Below are 19553 nucleotides of genomic sequence, written 5' to 3' on the forward strand. Positions count from 1 at the left end.
TGACTTGTGTAAGATCTTAAATTTTAAATCTGAAACTTGTTGTGTATTTCAGGTTTAGAAAAGGCTTCTGAAGTTTGATATTCCTTTACGAAAAATGTATCAACCCCTACAAAAATGTCAATTAATAATTAATTAATAATAATTCACATTTCCTGTTTCTGCAGGATCATTTTCCTGCTGTAGCAAACTGGCTCAAATGAAGATCCTACATCTGTACTTGTGACTTGGCAAGGCTAACTTTCTGCATCCTGTTGGTTTGTTTTACTGCGGGGGACAGGATATAGCAACACACAGGGACTGGCAACAGGTGGTGCTACACAATATGGTCCCAGCTGGCTAGTTTGTTCATTTATTTTGTAAAGGGCAACAAAATCAATCAACGGGATTGAACAAAGGGCCCATCTCTCAATCTTGAAAGCAATGAGGAAATAGCACAGCTTGCGCCCAGATTGTGCACCTGAATCCTTTGTGTTAATCTCTTTGTTCTTTCTTTCTTTCTTTCTTTCTTTCTTTCTTTCTTTCTTTCTTTCTTTCTCTCTCTCTCTCTCTCTCTCTCTCTCTCTCTCTCTCTCTCTCTCTCTCTCTCTCTCTCTCTCTCTCTCTCTCTCTCTCTCTCTCTCTCTCTCTCTCTCTCTCTCTCTCTCGGTGTTACTGGCTTGGTTCAAATTGATGGAGAAGGCGATCGGGAGATTGACTTTGCCTTGTGGGACATGACTGATCTTGACTCTGGGGTCTTTCAGGTAGGCACTGACTGCTTCTCGCACAAAGTGGTGGTTAGGCACAAACACACACTGGCACATAAATACAGATTCACACTCTGTAGCTGTGTTCTTTGTCCTCTTCCAGTGCAGCAGCTATAAAACCTGCAATGACATGCACTTTCGTTCAACACCCAAAGTTAGGCTAACCATCTATCCTGTGTATCTCCAGATCGTATCCGTCTACAACAGCACCCTGAAGGAGTTGGTTCCAGTGCCGGGCATGAAGGTCCAGTGGCCGGGGGGCGCCCCGCCCCAAGACATCCCCGACTGTGGCTTCAAGAATGACAAGCCCGCTTGCTTAGCACGTATGCACTGAGGAACAAATATGTATATTTGCATACAAATAAACAAAACCCCCTGGAGATTTTATAAACACTGAGAGAAACATTAAAATGTTGTGCTGCTCACAATTAGGGCTGTTGCGGTGGCCATATTTACACCACACCGGCAGTCATGATGATAGGAGACAAATATCCTGTGACCGTTGATCACGGTAATCTCAATCCAAAACTTTTCAAATTAATGGCGCTGATGGGTAGCCTACCAAACTTGCTAATGGCCCTTGCTAATGACCTGGTACTCAACACTCAGCATGCTTTTTGCAGTTTGGAAGAGTTTGTGCAAATATTATGATGACATTTTGTGACGTTTTTGTTCATTTTGGACTTCGGTAAGGATTTTTACGTCAAAATTAATGACAGATTTCTTCAGTTATCTTAGACTAATTCTGACTATTTTGAGGAAGTGTATGCTGGCTATGGCATCTTAAAATGGTCAAACAGTACTATTTTGTTTCTCATTCGGTTCGACTAGCCGACTTTGGCTAGCCACCAGCCGAACTGAAACATTCTGACTCCTTCAGAGTGCTGTTACGAAATGGACACGGTAAAGCCCGGACCCGTTATGCATAGATTTTTTAAACCTGTTCCGAAAGGACCAAAAGGACAAACTGTCGAATACGAGTGAAGGAAGCAGCAGAAACTGTTTTGCCAATTGCCAAATGTTTTTCTACTTTATTCAACCGGAGCCATGGAGAAAAGGGGGAGAGAGAGAGAGGCAAAGAGCGAGCAGCTGTAGGCTATTAGGAGGAGTGGAGGCCGTTTGGTGTGTGTATGTGTGTGTGAGTAACACACGGGGAGCTCAGAGCACCATGAGGCACAGAGGGAGAGACCACAACCACTTATCTCATGCTAGACTAACTTCTTGCTAGTTATTTATCATCCCATCTGGGTACATAGTAGCTGTCTTCAATCAAAATCAAGTCAAATGTATTTATATAGCCCTTCTTACATCAGCTGATATATCAAAGTGCTGTACAGAAACCCAGCCTAAAACCCCAAACAGCAAGCAATGCAGGTATAGAAGCACGGTGGCTAGGAAAAACTCTCTAGAAAGTCCAAAACCTAGGAAGAAAGAGAGGAACCAGGCTATGAGGGGTGGCCAGTCCTCTTATAGCTGTGCAGGGTGGAGATTATAACAGAACATGGCCAAGATGTTCAAATGTTCATAAATGTTCATCAAATAATAATAATCACAGTAGTTGTCGAGGGTGCAACAAGTCAGCACCTCAGGAGTAAATGTCAGTTGGCATAGCCGATCATTGAGAGTATCTACTCTCTGCTGTCTTCTAGAGAGTTTTGAAAACAGCAGTCTGGGACAGGTAGCACGGTCCGGTGAACAGGTCAGGGTTCCATAGCCGCAGGCAGAACAGTTGAAACTGGAGCAGCAGCACGGCCAGGTGGACTGGGGACAGCAAGGAGTCATCATGCCAGGTAGTCCTGAGGCATGGTCCTAGGGTTCAGGTCCTCCGAGAGAGAGAAAGAAAGAAAGAGAGAATTAGAGAGAGCATACTTAATTTCACACAGGACACCGGATAAGACAGGAGAAATACTATAGATATATCAGACTGACCCTAACCCCCCGACACATAAACTACTGCAGCATAAATACTGGAGGCTGAGACAGGAGGGGTCAGGAGACTGTGGCCCCATCCGATGATACCCCCGGACAGGGCCAAACAGGAGGGTATAACCCCACCCACTTTGCCAAAGCACAGCCCCCACACCACTAGAGGGAAAACTTCAACCACCAACTTATCATCCTGAGACAAGGCTGAGTATAGCCCAACAAAGATCTCCGCCAGGGCACAACCCAAGGGGGGGCGCCAACCCAGACAGGAAGACCACGTCAGTGACTCAACCCACTCAAGTGACGCACCCCTCCTAGGGATGACATGGAAGAGCACCAGTAAGCCAGTGACTCAGCCCCTGTAATAGGGTTAGAGGCAGAGAATCCCAGTGGAGAGAGGGGAACCGGCCAGGCAGAGACAGCAAGGGCCGTTCGTTGCTCCAGAGCCTTTTCGTTCACCTTCACACTCCTGGGCCAGACTACACTCAATCATATGACCCACTGAAGAGATGAGTCTTCAGTAAAAACTTAAAGGTTGAGACCGAGTCTGCGTCTCTCACATGGGTAGGTAGACCATTCCATAAAAATGGAGATCTAAAGCCCTGCCTCCAGCTGTTTGCTTAGAAATTCTAGGGACAATTAGGAGGCCTGCGTCTTGTGACCGTAGCGTACGTGTAGGTATGTACGGCAGGACCAAATCGGAAAGATAGGTAGGAGCAAGCCCATGTAACGCTTTGTAGGTTAACAGTAAAACCTTGAAATCAGCCCTTGCCTTAACAGGAAGCCAGTGTAGGGAGGCTAGCACTGGAGTAATATGATTATTTTTTTTGGTTCTAGTCAGGATTCTAGCAGCCGTATTTAGCACTAACTGAAGTTTATTTAGTGCTTTATCCGGGTAGCCGGAAAGTAGAGCATTGCAGTAGTCTAACCTAGAAGTAACAAAAGCATGGATTTTTGGACAGAAAGTTTCTGATTTTTGCAATGTTACGTAGATGGAAAAAAAAAAGCTGTCCTTGAAACAGTCTTGATATGTTCATCAAAAGAGAGATCAGGGTCCAGAGTAACGCCGAGGTCCTTCACAGTTTTATTTGAGACGACTGTACAACTATCAAGATTAATTGTCAGATTCAACAGAAAATCTCTTTGTTTCTTGGGACCTAGAACAAGCATCTCTGTTTTGTCCGAGTTTAAAAGTAGAAAGTTTGCAGCCATCCACTTCCTTATGTCTGAAACACAGGCTTCTAGCGAGGGCAATTTTGGGGCTTCACCATGTTTCATTGAAATGTACAGCTGTGTGTCATCCGCATASCAGTGAAAGTTAGCATTATGTTTTCGACTGCATCAAACCGAAAGCAGCTAGCTAGCTAGGCTAATTGAGTCTAGCCATAACATTACTGAGCTTTTCACCGTCCTACAGTTAGCCTACACATTTTTCTATTTTTTATTTCACCTTTATTTAACCAGGTAGGCCAGTTGAGAACAAGTTCTCATTTACATTTACATTTAAGTCATTTAGCAGACGCTCTTATCCAGAGCGACTTACAAGTTGGTGCATTCACCTTATGATGTCCAGTGGAACAACCACTTTACAATAGTGCATCTAACTCTAAGGGGGGGGGGGGGGGTTTAGAAGGATTACTTTATCCTATCCTAGGTATTCCTTAAAGAGGTGGGGTTTCAGGTGTCTCCGGAAGGTGGTGATTGATTCCGCTGACCTGGCGTCGTGGGGGAGTTTGTTCCACCATTGGGGTGCCAGAGCAGCGAACAGTTTTGACTGGGCTGAGCGGGAGCTGTACTTCCTCAGAGGTAGGGAGGCGAGCAGGCCAGAGGTGGATGAACGCAGTGCCCTTGTTTGGGTGTAGGGCCTGATCAGAGCCTGAAGGTACGGAGGTGCCGTTCCCCTCACAGCTCCGTAGGCAAGCACCATGGTCTTGTAGCGGATGCGAGCTTCAACTGGAAGCCAGTGGAGAGAGCGGAGGAGCGGGGTGACGTGAGAGAACTTGGGAAGGTTGAACACCAGACGGGCTGCGGCGTTCTGGATGAGTTGTAGGGGTTTAATCGCACAGGCAGGGAGCCCAGCCAACAGCGAGTTGCAGTAATCCAGACGGGAGATGACAAGTGCCTGGATTAGGACCTGTGAACTGGCCAAGATAAAGCAAAGCAGTGCGACAAAAAAAAAACACAGAGTTACACATGAGATAAACAAATGTACAGTCAATAACACAATAGAACAATCTGTATACAGTGTGTGCAAATGAAGTAAGGAGGTAAGGCAATAAATAGGCCAATAGTGGCGATGTATTTACAATTTAGCAATTTACACTGGAGTGATAGATGTGCAGATGAGGATGTGCAAGTAGAAATACTGGTGTGCAAAAGAGCAGAAAAACAAAAACAAATATGGGAATGAGGTAGGTAGTTGGTTGGATGGGCTATTTACAGATGGGCTGTGTACAGCTGCAGCGATCGGTAAGTTGCTCTGACAGCTGACGCTTAAAGTTGGAAGGAAAGGCGGCCAAAGGTGGTGTTGGCTTTGGGGATGACCAGTGAAATATACCTGCTGGAGCGTGTGCTACTGGTGGGTGTTGCTATGGTGACCAGTGAGCTGAGATAAGGCGGAGCTTTACCAAGCAAAGACTTATAGATGACCTGGAGCCAGTGGGTTTGGTGACGAATATGTAGTGAGGTCCAGCCAACGAGAGCATACAGGTCGCAGTGGTGGGTAGTATATGGGGCTTTGGTGACAAAACGGATGGCACTGTGATAGACTGCATCCAATTTGTTGAGTAGTGTTGGAGGCTATTTTGTAAATGACATCGCCGAAGTCAAGGATCGGTAGGATAGTCGGTTTTACGAGGGTATGTTTGGCAGCATAAGTGAAGGAGGCTTTGTTGCGAAACACGGAGCAGATTCTAGATTTAACTTTGGATTGGAGATGCTTAATGTGAGTCTGGAAGGAGAGTTTACAGTCTAGCCAGACACCTAGGTATTTATAGTTGTCCCCATATTCTAAGTCAGAACCGTCCAGAGTAGCGATGCTAGTCGGGCGGGCGGGTGCGGGCAGCAATCGGTTGAAGAGCATACATTTAGTTTTACTAGCATTTAAGAGCAGTTGGAGGCCACAGAAGGAGTGTTGTATGGCGTTAAAGCTTGTTTGGAGGTTTGTTAACACAGTGTCCAAAGAAGGGCCAGATGTACAGTTGAAGTCGGAAGTTTACATACACTTAGGTTGGAGTCATTAAAACTCATTTTTAAACCACTCGACAATTCCTTGTTAACAAACTATGGTTTTGACAAGTCGGGTTAGGACATCTACTAGTAATTCTCCAAAAATAGTTTAAAGACAGATTATTTCACTTATAATTCACTGTATCACATTTCCAGTGGGTCAGAAGTTTACATACAGTAAGTTGACTGTGCCTTTAAACAGCTTGGAAAATTCCAGAAAATGATGCCATGGCTTTAGAAGCTTCTGATAGGCTAATTGACATAATTTGAGTCAATTGGAGGTGTACCCGTGGATGTATTTCAAGGCCTACCTTCAAACTCAGTACCTCTTTGCTTGACATCATGGGAAAATCAAAAGAAATCAGCCAAGACCTCAGAAAAAAATTGTAGACCTCCACAAGTCAGGTTCATCCTTAGGAGCAATTTCCAAACGCCTGAAGGTACCACGTTCATCTGTACAAACAATAGTACGCAAGTATGAACACCATGGGACCACGCAGCCGTCATACCGCTCAGGAAGGAGACGTGATCTGTCTCCTGGAGATGAACGTACTTTGGTGTGAAAAGTGAAAATCAATCCCAGAACAACAGCAAAGGACCTTGTGAAAATGCTGGAGGAAACAGGTACAAAAGTATCTATATCCACAGTAAAACGAGTCCTATATCGACAAATCCTGAAAGGCCGCTCAGCAAGGAAGAAGCCACTACTCCCAAATCGCCATTAAAAGCCAGACTACTGTTTGCAATTGCACATGGGGACAAAGATCGTACTTTTTGGAGAAATATCCTCTGGTCTGATGAAACAAAAATAGAACTGTTTGGCCATAATGACCATCGTTATGTTTGGAGGAAGAAGGGGGAGGCTTGCAAGCCGAAGAACACCATCCCAACCGTGAAGCACGGGGGTGGCAACATCATGTTGTGGGGGTGCTTTGCTGCAGGAGGGACTGGTGCACTTCACAAAATATATGTCATCATGAGGCGTGAAAATTATGTGGATATATTGAAGCAACATCTCAAGACATCAGTCAGGGACTTAAAGCTTGGTCGCAAATGGGTCTTCCAAATGGACAATGACCCCAAGCATACTTCCAAAGTTGTGGCAAAATGGCTTAAGGACAACAAAGTCAAGATATTGGAGTGGCCATCACAAAGCCCTGACCTCAATCCAATAGAAAATTCGTGGGCAGAACTGAAAACGTGTGTGGGAGCAAGGAGGCCTACAAACCTGACTCAATTACACCAGCTCTGTCAGGAGGAATGGGCCAAAATTCACCCAACTTATTGTGGGAAGCTTGTGGAAGGCTACTCGAAACGTTTGACCCAAGTTAAACAATTGAAAGGCAATGCTACCAAACACTAATTGAGTGTATGTAAACTTCTGACCCACTGGGAATGTGATGAAAGAAATAAAAGCTGAAATAAATCATTCTCTCGACTATTAGTCTGACATTTCACATTCTTAAAATGAAGTGGTGATCCTAACTGACCTAAGACAGGCAATTTTTTACCAGGATTATATGTCAGGAATTGTGAAAAACTGAGTTTAAATGTATTTGGCTAAGGTGTATGTAAACTTTCGACTTCAACTGTAAATAGAATGGTGTCGTCTGCGTAGAGGTGGATCAAAGAATCACACGCAGCAAGAGCGACATCATTGATATATACAGAGAAAAGAGTGGGCCCGAGAATTGAGCCCTGTGGCACCCCCATAGAGACTGCTCGAGGTCCGGACAACAGGCCCTCCGATTTGACACACTGAACTCTATCTGAGAAGTAGTTAGTGAACCAGGCGAGGCAGTCATTAGAGAAACCAAGGCTGTTGATTCTGCCGATAAGAATACGGTGATAGACAGAGTCAAAAGCCTTGGCCAGGTCGATAAAGACAGCTGCACAGTACTGCCTTTTATCGATGGCGGTTATCATATCATTCAGGACCTTGCGCGTGGCTGAGGTGCAGCCGTGACCAGCTCAGAAACCAGATTGCATAGAGGAGAAGGTACGGTGGGATTCGATAATGGTCGGTGATCTGGCTTTCGAAGACTTTAGAAAGGCAGGGCAGAATGGATATAGGTCTATAACAGTTTGGGTCTAAAGGATCTCCCCCTTTGAAGAGGGGAATGACTGCGGCCGCTTTCCAATCTTTAGGAATCGCAGACGATACGAAAAAGAGGTTGAACAGACTAGTAATAGGGTTTGGCGGCAGATGATGGCGACAGATCATTTTAGGAAGAGAGGGTCCAGATTGTCTATCCCAGCTGATTTGTAGGGATCCAGATTTTGGAGCTCTTTCAGAACATCAGCTGTCTGGATTTGGGTGAAGGAGAAGCGGGGGGGGGCTTGGGCCAATTGCTGCGGGGGGGTGCGGAGCTGTTGGTTGGGGTAGACAGGTGGAAAGCATGCTTAGTCAAATTCTCGATTATCGTGGATAACCTAACAACTCCACTCTGATTATAGCGTAAATAGCAGCCTACCTGTTGGCTTTTGGTCATTGTAACTATTCTTTCTCATTTCTGTAATTTAATTCCATCTTTCATTGATTAGATATCCCCTAACTTTATTGCTACAAAGCATAGCAGCAATGCAGTTGTCTCTCTCTCCCTGCTGGAAGGGAAAGGATCAGAGCTCATGCCTTTTTTTTGCAACTTTTTCCAAATCATGAATATAGAGTTGCATCAAATCAAATACATTTGCATTTGTCACTTGTGCCGAATACAACAAGTATAGACCTTACAGTGAAATGCTTACTTACAAGCCCTTAATGCAGTTCAAGAAATAGAGTTAAGAAAATATGTAATAAATATCTTTATTTAGTGAAGTTCTAAATAACTTTATGAAGTAAAGTAAAAAAAGAAATGTAAAAATATAAGTAACACAATAAAATAACAATAACGAGACTATATACAGGGGGTACCGATACTGAGTCAATGTGCGGGGGTACAGGTTAGTCGAGGTAATTTGTACATGTAGGTACGGGTAAAGTGACTGTAAATAGATAAGAAACAACGAGTAGCAGCAGTGTAAAAATAAACGGGGGTTGGGTCAATGTAAATAGTCTGGGTGGCCATTTGATGAATTGTTCAGCAGTCTTATGGCTTGGGGGTAGAAGCTGTTAAGGACACTTTTGGCGCTCCGGTACTGCTTGCCATGCGGTAGCAGAGAGAACAGTCTATGACTTGGGTGACTGGAGTCTTTGACAATTTTTTGAGCCTTCCTCTGACACCGCCTAGTATATAGGTCCTGGATGTCAGGAAGCTTGTCCCCGGTGATGTACTGAGACGTACGCACTCCCCTCTGTAGCGCCTCACGGTCAGATGCAGAGCAGTTGCCATACCAGGCGGTGATGCAACCGATCAGGATGCTCTCGATGGTGCAGCTGTATAACTCTTTGAGGATCTGGGGACCCATGCCGAATCTTTTCAGTCTCCTGAGGGGGAAAAGGTTTTGTCGTGTCCTCTTCACGACTCTCTTGGTGTGTTTGGACCATGATAGTTTGTTGGTGATGTGGACACCAAGGAACTTGAAACTCTCGAACCGTTGCACTACAGCCCAGTCGATGTTAATGGGGGCCTGTTTTGCCCGCCTTCTCCTATAGTCCACGATCAGCTCCTTTTTTGTCTTGCTCACATTGAGGAAGAGGTTGTTGTCCTGGCACCACACTGCCAGGTCTCTGACCTCCTCCCTATAGGCTGTCTTGTCAGTGATCAGGCCTACCACTGTTGTGTCGTCAGCAAACTTAATGATGGTGTTTGGCCATGCAGTCGTGGTTGAACAGGGAGTACGGGACTAAGCACGCACCCCTGAGGGGCCCCAGTGTTGAGGTTTAGCATGGCAGATATGTTGTTGCCTACCCTTACCACCTGGGGGCGGCCCATCAGGAAGTCCAGGATCCAGTTGCAGAGAGAGGTGTTTAGTCACAGGGTCCTGAGCTTAGTGATGAGCTTTGTGGGCACTATTGTGTTGAACCCTCAGCTGTAGTCAATGAACAGCATTCTCACATAGGTGTTCCTTTTGTCCAGGTGGGAAAGGTCAGTGTGGAGCGCGATTGAGATTGAGTCATCTGTGGATCTGTTGGGGCGTTATGCGAATTGGGGTGGGACTAGGGTTTCCGGAATGATGGTGTTGATGTGAGCCATGACCAGGCTTTCAAAGCACTTCATGGCTACCAACATGAGTGCTACAGTGCGGTAATCATTTAGGCATGTTACCTTCGCTTCCTTGGGCACAGGGACTATGGTGGTCTGCTTGAAACATCAAATCAAATTGTATTGGTCACATAAACATATTTCGCAGATGTAGTGAAATGCTTGTTTTCCTAGTTCCAACAGTGCAGTAGTATTTAAAAACGATTCACAATACACGCAATCTAAAAGTAAAAGAGTGGATTTAAGAAATATATAAATATTAGATCAAGCAATGTCGGAGTGGTATTGACTAAAATACAGTAGAATAGAATACAGTAAACACATATGAGTTGAGTAAAGCAGTATTTAAACATTATTAATGTGACCAGTGTTCCATTATTAAAGGGGCCAGTGATTCCATGTATATAGGGCAGCAGCCTCAAAGGTGCAGGGTTGCGTAACCGGGTGGAAGCCGGCTAGTGATGGCTATTTAACAATCTGATGGCCTTAAGATAGAAGCTGTTTTTCAGTCTCTCGGTCTCATCTTTGATGCACCTGTACTGACCTCGCCTTCTGGATGATAGCGGGGTGAACAGGCCATGGCTCGGGTGGTTGATGTCCTTGATTGTCTGTTTACCCTTCCTGTGACATCTGGTGCTGTAGGTGTACTGGTGCTGTAGGGCAGGTAGTTTGCCCCCGGTGATGCGTTGGGCAGACCGCACCACCCTCTGGAGATGCCTGCGGTTGTGGGTGGTGCAGTTGCCGTACCAGGCGGTGATACAGCCCGACAGGATGCTCTCAATTGCGCATCTGTGAAAGTTTGTGAGGGATTTAGGTGCCAAGCCAAAAACATGTACGTATTACAGACTCAGTCAGGGTGCGGTTGACAATGTCAGTGAAGTCCTGTAGCATAGCATCCGCGTCATCCGACCACTTCCGTATTGAGGGAGTCACTGGTACTTCCTGCTTTAGTTTTTGCTTGTAAGCAGGAATCAGGATGATAGAATTATGGTCAGATTTGCCAAATGGAGGGCGAGGGAGAGCTTTGTATGCGTCTCTGTGTGTGGAATAAAGGTGGTCTAGAGTTTTTTTTACTCTGGCTGCACATGTGACATGCTGGTAGAAATTAGGTAAAACGGATTTAGGTTTGCCTGCATTAAAGTCCCTGGCCGCTAGGAGGGCCGCTTCTGGATGAGCATTTTCTTGTTTGCTTATGGCCGGATACTTCTCATAGATATGGCTTTATACAGCTGCGTTATGTTTTGATTTCAAAGACATTCTCAGGTTTAGAAGCCTATCATAACTAATTAAATAATGGATTTTATTTTGATGGCTATATTAAATGGATTTATTTACTTGTTTTAGCAACTTATATTATTTGGTTATTTTTACCTACCTTAGCTGAATGCACATGCTATAAGTGGCTATGGATAAGAGTGTCTGCTATATGAATCAAATGTAAATGTATTTATTTTATTTATTTAACCTTTATTTAACTTGGCAAGTCAGTTAAGAACAAATTCTTATTTGCAATAACGGCCTACTCCGGCCAATCACGGACCAAGCTGGGTCAACTGTGCTCCTCCCTATGCGACTGTAGTAGCTATATGAACAAAACCTTGCCATATGCTACACATACTATGACAGATGTTATTGAATTTGGCCCTGGGTATAACTTCATAGAATTCAATAACATAGTTTGTTCTTTCCTCCCAGGGACTGTCACTATGCACCAGATGGTGGCCATCGTTGTGTGCTTCATCTTCATCATCATCGTCACCGTCACCGTCTTCATCTACAGGTCAGTGGTGCCCCTTTTTTTACCGTACAGTGTACCCCTTCCCTGAGCAAGACACTGGTCGATGGTTATGGGTTCTGATGCCACCCCTCCACTCCCGACCCCTCCTCCACCCATCCTCTATCGCTATCGCCATTCTGTTCACTCTCTTCCCATACTCTGCACATCTTTCATTTTCTCTATTTTATCCCCACCTATCTCTTCCTCTTCTGTTTGTTTTTCTACCTTTAATCTCTACAATCATGGTATGTTTTTGCCTCCCTGTTTAACTTTCTTACCCACATTGTTCCTCTGTCTATCTCTCTCTTGTCCTCTTCACCCTATGACTCTCCTCTTTTCACTATCTTTCTTCCTCTGCCCTCTTTTTCCTTACTCTTTCTTTACACATTACAGGGAGATCACTGCCAGGCCAAGTGTTTCTGTCTCCTCTTCAGTGATGACTCATCACCAGGGTCATGTTTATTAGGCACCACACAGAAATAAACAGACAGAAACAGTGAGGGACTACCTGGACCTGTTTAATAAAAAACATTCATTTTCGTTTTCCATTGAAAAGTGTTTTTATATATTTACCTCCAGCCCTGTGTTTGCCCTTTGACCCTTCTCTCTGGCCTGTTTCCAGCTCCATCAGTCTTGCAGCTGAAAAGGTCACTTGCTTTATAGCTTGTCGTGTCTTGTGATGAAATTGTTTAACATTGAGTGCAAGTCCAGGTGAAAGTATACCTTACTTTCTAAATAATTGTTTTCTCTGGAGGAATATCAGGCCTAAGGTCGAAGTATATTATGTCTCGTATCAAATATAAAAAATCAATATGTTTTTACATTTTCTAGAGATTTATGTTCACTTTGATTGGTGAAAAGTGAAGCAGTTCAAGTTCAGTTACATATTCTAGCCAATAATTATGCTGAAGTCACTTTGTGTTTGATATAAGCTATCCTCAATCTTTACTTTTGTCTGATATTTCCGATATTTCACATTTTATTAAGGAATACTTCGGAATTTTGGCAATCAGGCCCTTATCTACTTCCCCAGAGTCAGGTGAACTTGTGGATACCATTTTTATGTTTCTAGCGCTAGCACAATTGCTAACTAGCGCTAGCACAATTGCTAACTAGCGCTAGCACAATTGCTAACTAGCGCTAGCACAATTGCTAACTAGCGTTAGCGCAATGACTGGAACTCTATGGGTATCTGCTAGTGTGCTATGGGTATCTACTAGCACTCTAGCAGATAACCATAGACTTCCAGTCATTGTGCTAATGCTAGTAAGCATTGGCTCATGAAAGTAACTTCCTTTTTACTGGACACAGAGACATACACATTTTATCCACAAGTTAATCTGACTCTGGGGAAGTAGATAAAGGGCCTCATTGCCAAAATCCCAAAGAATCCCTTTAAATGTGCTGTAAAATTACACAGACCCTTTTTGCACTTTTTTTTTCACGTTATAAAATACAGCAATGTGTAGTACATTTGAATAGCACATAGCCGTAGGCGAATACATTTATGAATTTTTATTTTCATATTTTTGTAAAATAAGTGCTTACTATATGAATGACTTAATCTATGGATTACTAAATCTATGTGAAGTGTATCTGTAAATGTATTGCTTAAAGTAAATGGAAGCTACTCTATGATGTGTCTGTATGTTCATAGATTTAAAAAAACAACAACAACATAAATGTGTTATTACTACACATGAATAGTGACTTTTTGACCTCTTCTTACATAATGTTCCATTACAGCAAAGAATGTTAGATCAAGCACAGGAGGCTGCTGAGGGGAGGACGGCTCATAATAATGGCTGGAATGGAGTGAAAGGAATAGTATCAAACACATGGAAACCATGTGTGTGACGTGCTTGATACCATTCCATTGATTCCGTTCCAGCCATTACTATGAGCCCGTCCTCCTCAATTAAGGTGCAACCAGCCGCCTGTGATATCAATGTACATGTCTGAACAACTTCACACAGACAGCACTGTTGGTGAATGAGGACTCGATTAAGTTGTATTCACAAATTGAGGGGCGACACTCCAATCAGGTCACCCACTATAATAGAGCTCAAATCACAGATATTAATCTCTATCCAAACTCAATGAATTAATCCCATCCCCAATGCTATAGTTAGTTTGCATTTGTTTCTGAGAAATGTGTGTGTGAACACAGTTTGTAGTGGGTGGTAGGTGATAGAGGTTCTGATTTTGGAGTGTTGATGGCCTGTGTGGGTAGAGGTTCAGTCCTACACCGTGTACACTCACGCTGAAACACAGCCATGCCTCTCCTTAATCTCTGTCCTTTATTCTGGATTCTCATTCTCTCTCACCTCCTCGTCGCTTTTATTGATTTCTCTTTCTTCCGTCGCCGCCTCACCACAATTTTGTCTTCACATCCTCACTCCTTTCTCTATCTCTATTCCTTTCTACCTATTTCTCCCTCCCTCTCTCTCTCTCTCTCCTCTCTCTCTCTCTCTCTCTCTCTCTCCTTCTCTCCCTCCTCCTCTCTTCTCTCTTCCTCACTCTCTCTCTCTTCTCTCATCCTCTCTCCTCTCTCCATCACCCTTTGTCTACTCACGCCTTTCTCTCCCTTCACCTTCTCTTTCTGTTTGTTCCTCTCTCACCCTCCCCCTACAGCTCTCCATCAGGAAACTGAGTTGGAGAATGAGTGGCTGCTCAGCTCCTGCGGGGTGCAGTGGGAGGACGATGCAGATTGAGTGACCTGGAGAAAGTGATGCGCAGTGGCCTGCACAGACTCACCCTGTCTCTGGTACTGCACGGAGAAACACACACACGTACAGTATATAGAGGCTTGAAATACAGTACACCTACATACTTTACACAGGGAAGCACACTGTGTTGAAAAGGACACTGTCTCCCATTCCCTCTCTCTTTCTCTATATGGTTCCACAGAGAGGCTCCAACTATGGCCTCCCTCCTGACCATGGAGCGAAACTTCCAGATCTTTACGCCAAGACTGGCTACTACAAGGTCTGTTCCTTTACAACAGGGATTGTTGTAATAGAACGACAATGCTCTATTGATTTTGCCTTTGTTAAGGATGTGTGTAGTGAGTAACCTACACTAGTTGGATACATGAAAGGTCTTCATGAGCACTACATAAATTCATCTATAAACGTATGACACCACTCTATATATCAGGGGGTTCTTCAAACTTTTGGGGGGGCTGGGGACCCCTTTTACGATTAGCAAATCATCCGGGACGCCTTCATAATCAGAACACAACTGGAGTGAGATACAATATTCATAAAAGGAGTATAGATTATGACTCTGGCAGTGCAGGGCCGGCAACCACCAAGGTCTCGGGCCCTGGGGATGACATTTATAATCCCGCCCTCTAAGATATCCTGAGAGAAAATGTTGCCGTTTTCAAGCTACGGATTTCCTGCAGTTTGACACATTTTGTCATGGGGCAGAGAGATTTTTTTTTGTTTGATTCAGCTTTGAAGGATATTTAAAGCTCATTTCCTGCAATTCCATGTATTTTGTCATGAGGCAGCAGAGAAAACGTTATAGTTTTGAAGCTTAAATTACAGTGCATTTATGTTTTTAAAACACTTTTGGGGAATAACAAGAAGTATTGTTAAACTTGAATATTGTTGGAAGACCGTGAGAACTACCTAATAACTTCTACTTGCCTACAAACCCGGATCCGGGACCTCCAAACCCCACAGTAAAAAATGCTGACTAGCATTAGCCTAGCCATCAGCACTGTCACAAGTAAATACAGCAGTCTAAATATCAATAAAGCACACAGTCCAAGACACCAATGAAAAGATACAGACTGTGGAATCAGCATCATTTCTGATTTTTTAAATGTTTTACAGGAAGACACAAAATGTAAATCTATTAGCTAACTCACAGTAGCAAAAGACACCATTTTTTTACCCACCCAGTTCTTTTTAATCTCATCAAGTAGCTATCACTGAATTTGACTAATAAAGATATATATAGCCACTTAACAAAGAAACAAATTCATAAGATGACTCCTGATAACATATTATGTTCAGGGAATGTTTTTGTTAGAAAAATCGTGCATTTTCAGTTATATAAATCACAGTATGTACATTGCAAGCTGCAATCTGAAAATAGCGTTGGAAGCAGCCGGAATAATTCAGAGACCGGGACGTCAATTACCAGAAAACACTCATCCTAAAAATTTCTGAAATACACCAGTCCTATCAGCAATTTGAAGACAAAGATGCTTGTGAATCCAGACATTATTTCGTTTCTAAGTGTTTTACAGGACAGACACAATTGTAAATCTATTAGCTAACCACTATAGGCAAAAGAACAACTGTTTTTCTCCACCATTTTGTTTCCTGCACAGTAGCTACACTAATCGACTAATATAGAAGATATATTAGCCACTACAGCCAGAAACAACTTCTAAGCATTGACAGGTCTGATAACATATTTATGGGTATTAGATATGTTTTTTAGGAAAAATGCGTGCATTTTGTAGGTACATAAATCAGCAGTTTACAGCCTAGCTGCAAATCTGAAAATGCCGTTGGAAGCAGTAAGCCGGAATACATTACAGAGGACGACCGTCAATTACCAAATTCCTACTCATTCCCTAAAACATTTTCTGAAAAATAGCACTAGCCTCTAACCAGCAATTGAACAGACATAGCAATCTTTGAATTCCAGACAATAATCTTCAGACTTTTCTAAGTGTATTTACAGGGAAGACCCGCCATATGTAAAATCCCTATTAGCTAACCCACGATATGCAAAAGACACAACGTTTTCTTTCCCTTCCACCATTTTTTTTCCTGCTCTAGTAGCTATCACCTAATTCGACTAAATTTTAAAGATGTCTAAATATAGGCCCAACCTAACCAAGAAACAACTTCATAAGATGACATCTCGATAACCATATTTTATGTATAGGATATGTTTTTTTAGAACACATTTGCCATTTTTCAGGTATAAATCCCACAGTTGTACATTGGCAGCTGCAATCTGAAATAGCGTTGGAAAGCAGCCGGTATCAATTACAGCAGACCGACCGTCAGATTTACCAAATACTCTCCTAAAACCATTTCTGAATAAGAATACACAGCGCCTTACAGCAATTCGAAAGACACAGATCTTGTGAATCAGACAATATTTCAGATCTTTTCTAAGTGTTGTACAGCAGAAAACCAATATATCGTGTATAGCATACCACAATGAGCTTAAACATCACACCAGCATTAAATCAAGGCAAAGGGGCATTACGTTATCGCCACCAAAATACTATTAATTTTTTCCTAACCATCTCAGATTCTATCAGCGATGACAGTCCGTGGTAACATCAATATTACACAATGCAGATATTAGAGCTTGTTCGAAAAATGTTGCATATGTTAGCATCACTAAATCGATGTTATGGCATGGTAATCTGTCAACACATGGCAATGCCATTCGGGCCGCGCCATCTTGAAAGGCACCTATGTTTACGAATTATTTAATCGATTAGATTGACAAAAAAAACATACAGTTTGGACAGCTAATGGAAAGATGCATTGGTTATTAAATGCAACCGCTGATTTAGGATTTTTTAAATTTACGTTACTAGACATACATTGTGAGTTACAGCCAGACTAGTGCCGCAAAAAATGGCTGACAACTGCGTTTACATTTTTCCACATAAATACGGAATAAAATCATAAATAACTCTTACTTTTGGACGAGCTTCCATCAGTATCTTGAGCAATGTGTCCTTTGTCCAAAAGTATCGTTGCTTTGTTGTAAAACGACCTCCTCAACTTCAGAACTAGCAGCTAACGATAGCTACACGGCACACACATGCCCAAATCCTCAAACGCAATACTAAGGAAATTCAGAAARATAGCAATATACTCGCATAAACTGATATAAATCGGTTTCAAATAACTTCGTTATGATGTTTCTAACACCTATATCGAATTAAATCACAGACGGATATATCTTTGATCAATAACGAGAGCTTTTGAGCATGCGATTCTGATGTCCTCCCTTGCGTCCAGGCGAGCGTCAAAAAGAAGGGTCATCTCACTCCATTCCCTTTTATAAACTCTGAGAAACACCTAGAGACACCATTCCACTTCTCATTGGTTACTGACATCCAGGGGAAGGCGGGTGCAGTTCATTTCGATCCATAGGGCATACACAGAGCTTAAAACTGATCCGAGATCAGAGACTATTTTTCAGAGCTTCGCATGTCCTGTCATGATTTTCGCTGTAGAAAGAGTTCTGGTTCACCCACAGACATAATTCAAACGGTTTTAGAAACTAGAGATTGTTTTCTATCCAATAGTAATAATAATATGCATATTGTACGAGCAAGAATTGAGTATGAGGCAGTTTAATTTGGAGACGATATTTTCCAAAGTGGAAACAGCACCCCCTGTATTGACAAAAGGATAACCCTGTGACCCTCCCAGGCCCATGTTGCCTTGGGTTAATAACATACATTGTAGATGAATAATATTACATTGTATTGCAGTACGCCCTCTAAACGTATTCCACAGATCCCTTTGCCAAAATTAGTTAAATCTGTTGTTGTTAGTAATATTCACAAAAAAAATATCTGTCCGCAGACCCCCCTGCAGTACCTGGAACACACTTTGAAAACCTCTGCTATAAACGGTGTATAAACATAGTGTGTTATGTCACATTTGGCAATTCGCTCTACAGTAGGAATAATTATGTCACCCTTTATTAACCATTTAAAGTGTATGACATACGCTTACAGATTATTTGTGATGCATTTATGTAGTGCTTATGAAGCCTTTATGAATGCTATATAAAGCCTTTATGAGTTTCACTTTGTTTAAAATGGGACCCAATATTTGCCAGTGATAAGTGTTCGTCCCGGGATTCTGATAGGCTTCACCTGGGCATTTGCATCGTTTACATCCTTGGAGTCGGAATTACAAGTTAATTACAATCATTTTACTTCACCCCATATTACTGACGGACACAGATAGTAAAATCATGGTGAAATATTGTGTTAATTAATGTGTCCTCCTTTCCAGGGAAACATTGCGGCCATTAAGTACGTCACTAACAAGAAGCGCATCGAGCTCACCAGGATGGTGCTCTTTGAGCTTAAACATGTGAGGGTTTTATTCAGTAGGCTTGTAAACATGTTGCCAGAGCAACAATGTCCTTTCTAGTATTTTGTCTACTCATTATGTTGTAAGGTGTATACTTTTCTCGGGTGTAAATGCTTTTGTATGTTGGTGATTATGTATGCAGTTGCTAGTATGTTGGTGATTATGTATGCAGTTGCTAGTATGTTGGTGATTATGTATGCAGTTGCTAGTATGTTGGTGATTATGTATGCAGTTGCTAGTTAATACAATCATTTTACTTCACCCCATATTACTGACGGACACAGATAGTAAAATCATGGTGAAATATTGTGTTAATTAATGTGTCCTCCTTTCCAGGGAAACATTGCGGCCATTAAGTACGTCACTAACAAGAAAGCGCATCGAGCTCACCAGGATGGTGCTCTTTGAGCTTAAACATGTGAGGGTTATATTCAGTAGGCTTGTAAACATGGTTGCCAGAGCAACAATGTCCTTTCTAGTATTTTGTCTACTCATTATGTTGTAAGGTGTATACTTTTCTCGGGTGTAAATGCTTTTGTATTGTGGTGATTATGTATGCAGTTGCTAGTATGTTGGTGATTATGGTATGCAGTTGCTATGCAGCTTATGTTGGTGATTATGTATGCAG

At 42.7% G+C, this 19553-nt stretch overlaps 1 protein-coding gene across 1 annotated transcript in view; it reads left to right on the top strand.

Annotated features, from left to right (window-relative positions):
- The window catches only part of LOC111954835 (atrial natriuretic peptide receptor 1-like), a 124554-nt gene that overhangs the window by 83942 nt on the left and 21059 nt on the right, over positions 1-19553 (top strand). The window contains 6 exon segments of the mRNA XM_023974743.2: positions 644-740; positions 931-1066; positions 11738-11822; positions 14730-14781; positions 14784-14807; positions 18845-18925. Of these exon segments, the coding sequence (XP_023830511.1) occupies positions 644-740; positions 931-1066; positions 11738-11822; positions 14730-14781; positions 14784-14807; positions 18845-18925 (475 nt within the window).

This window comes from Salvelinus sp. IW2-2015, linkage group LG30 (genome assembly GCF_002910315.2).
Source record: "Salvelinus sp. IW2-2015 linkage group LG30, ASM291031v2, whole genome shotgun sequence".
NCBI classification, from domain to species: domain Eukaryota; kingdom Metazoa; phylum Chordata; class Actinopteri; order Salmoniformes; family Salmonidae; genus Salvelinus; species Salvelinus sp. IW2-2015.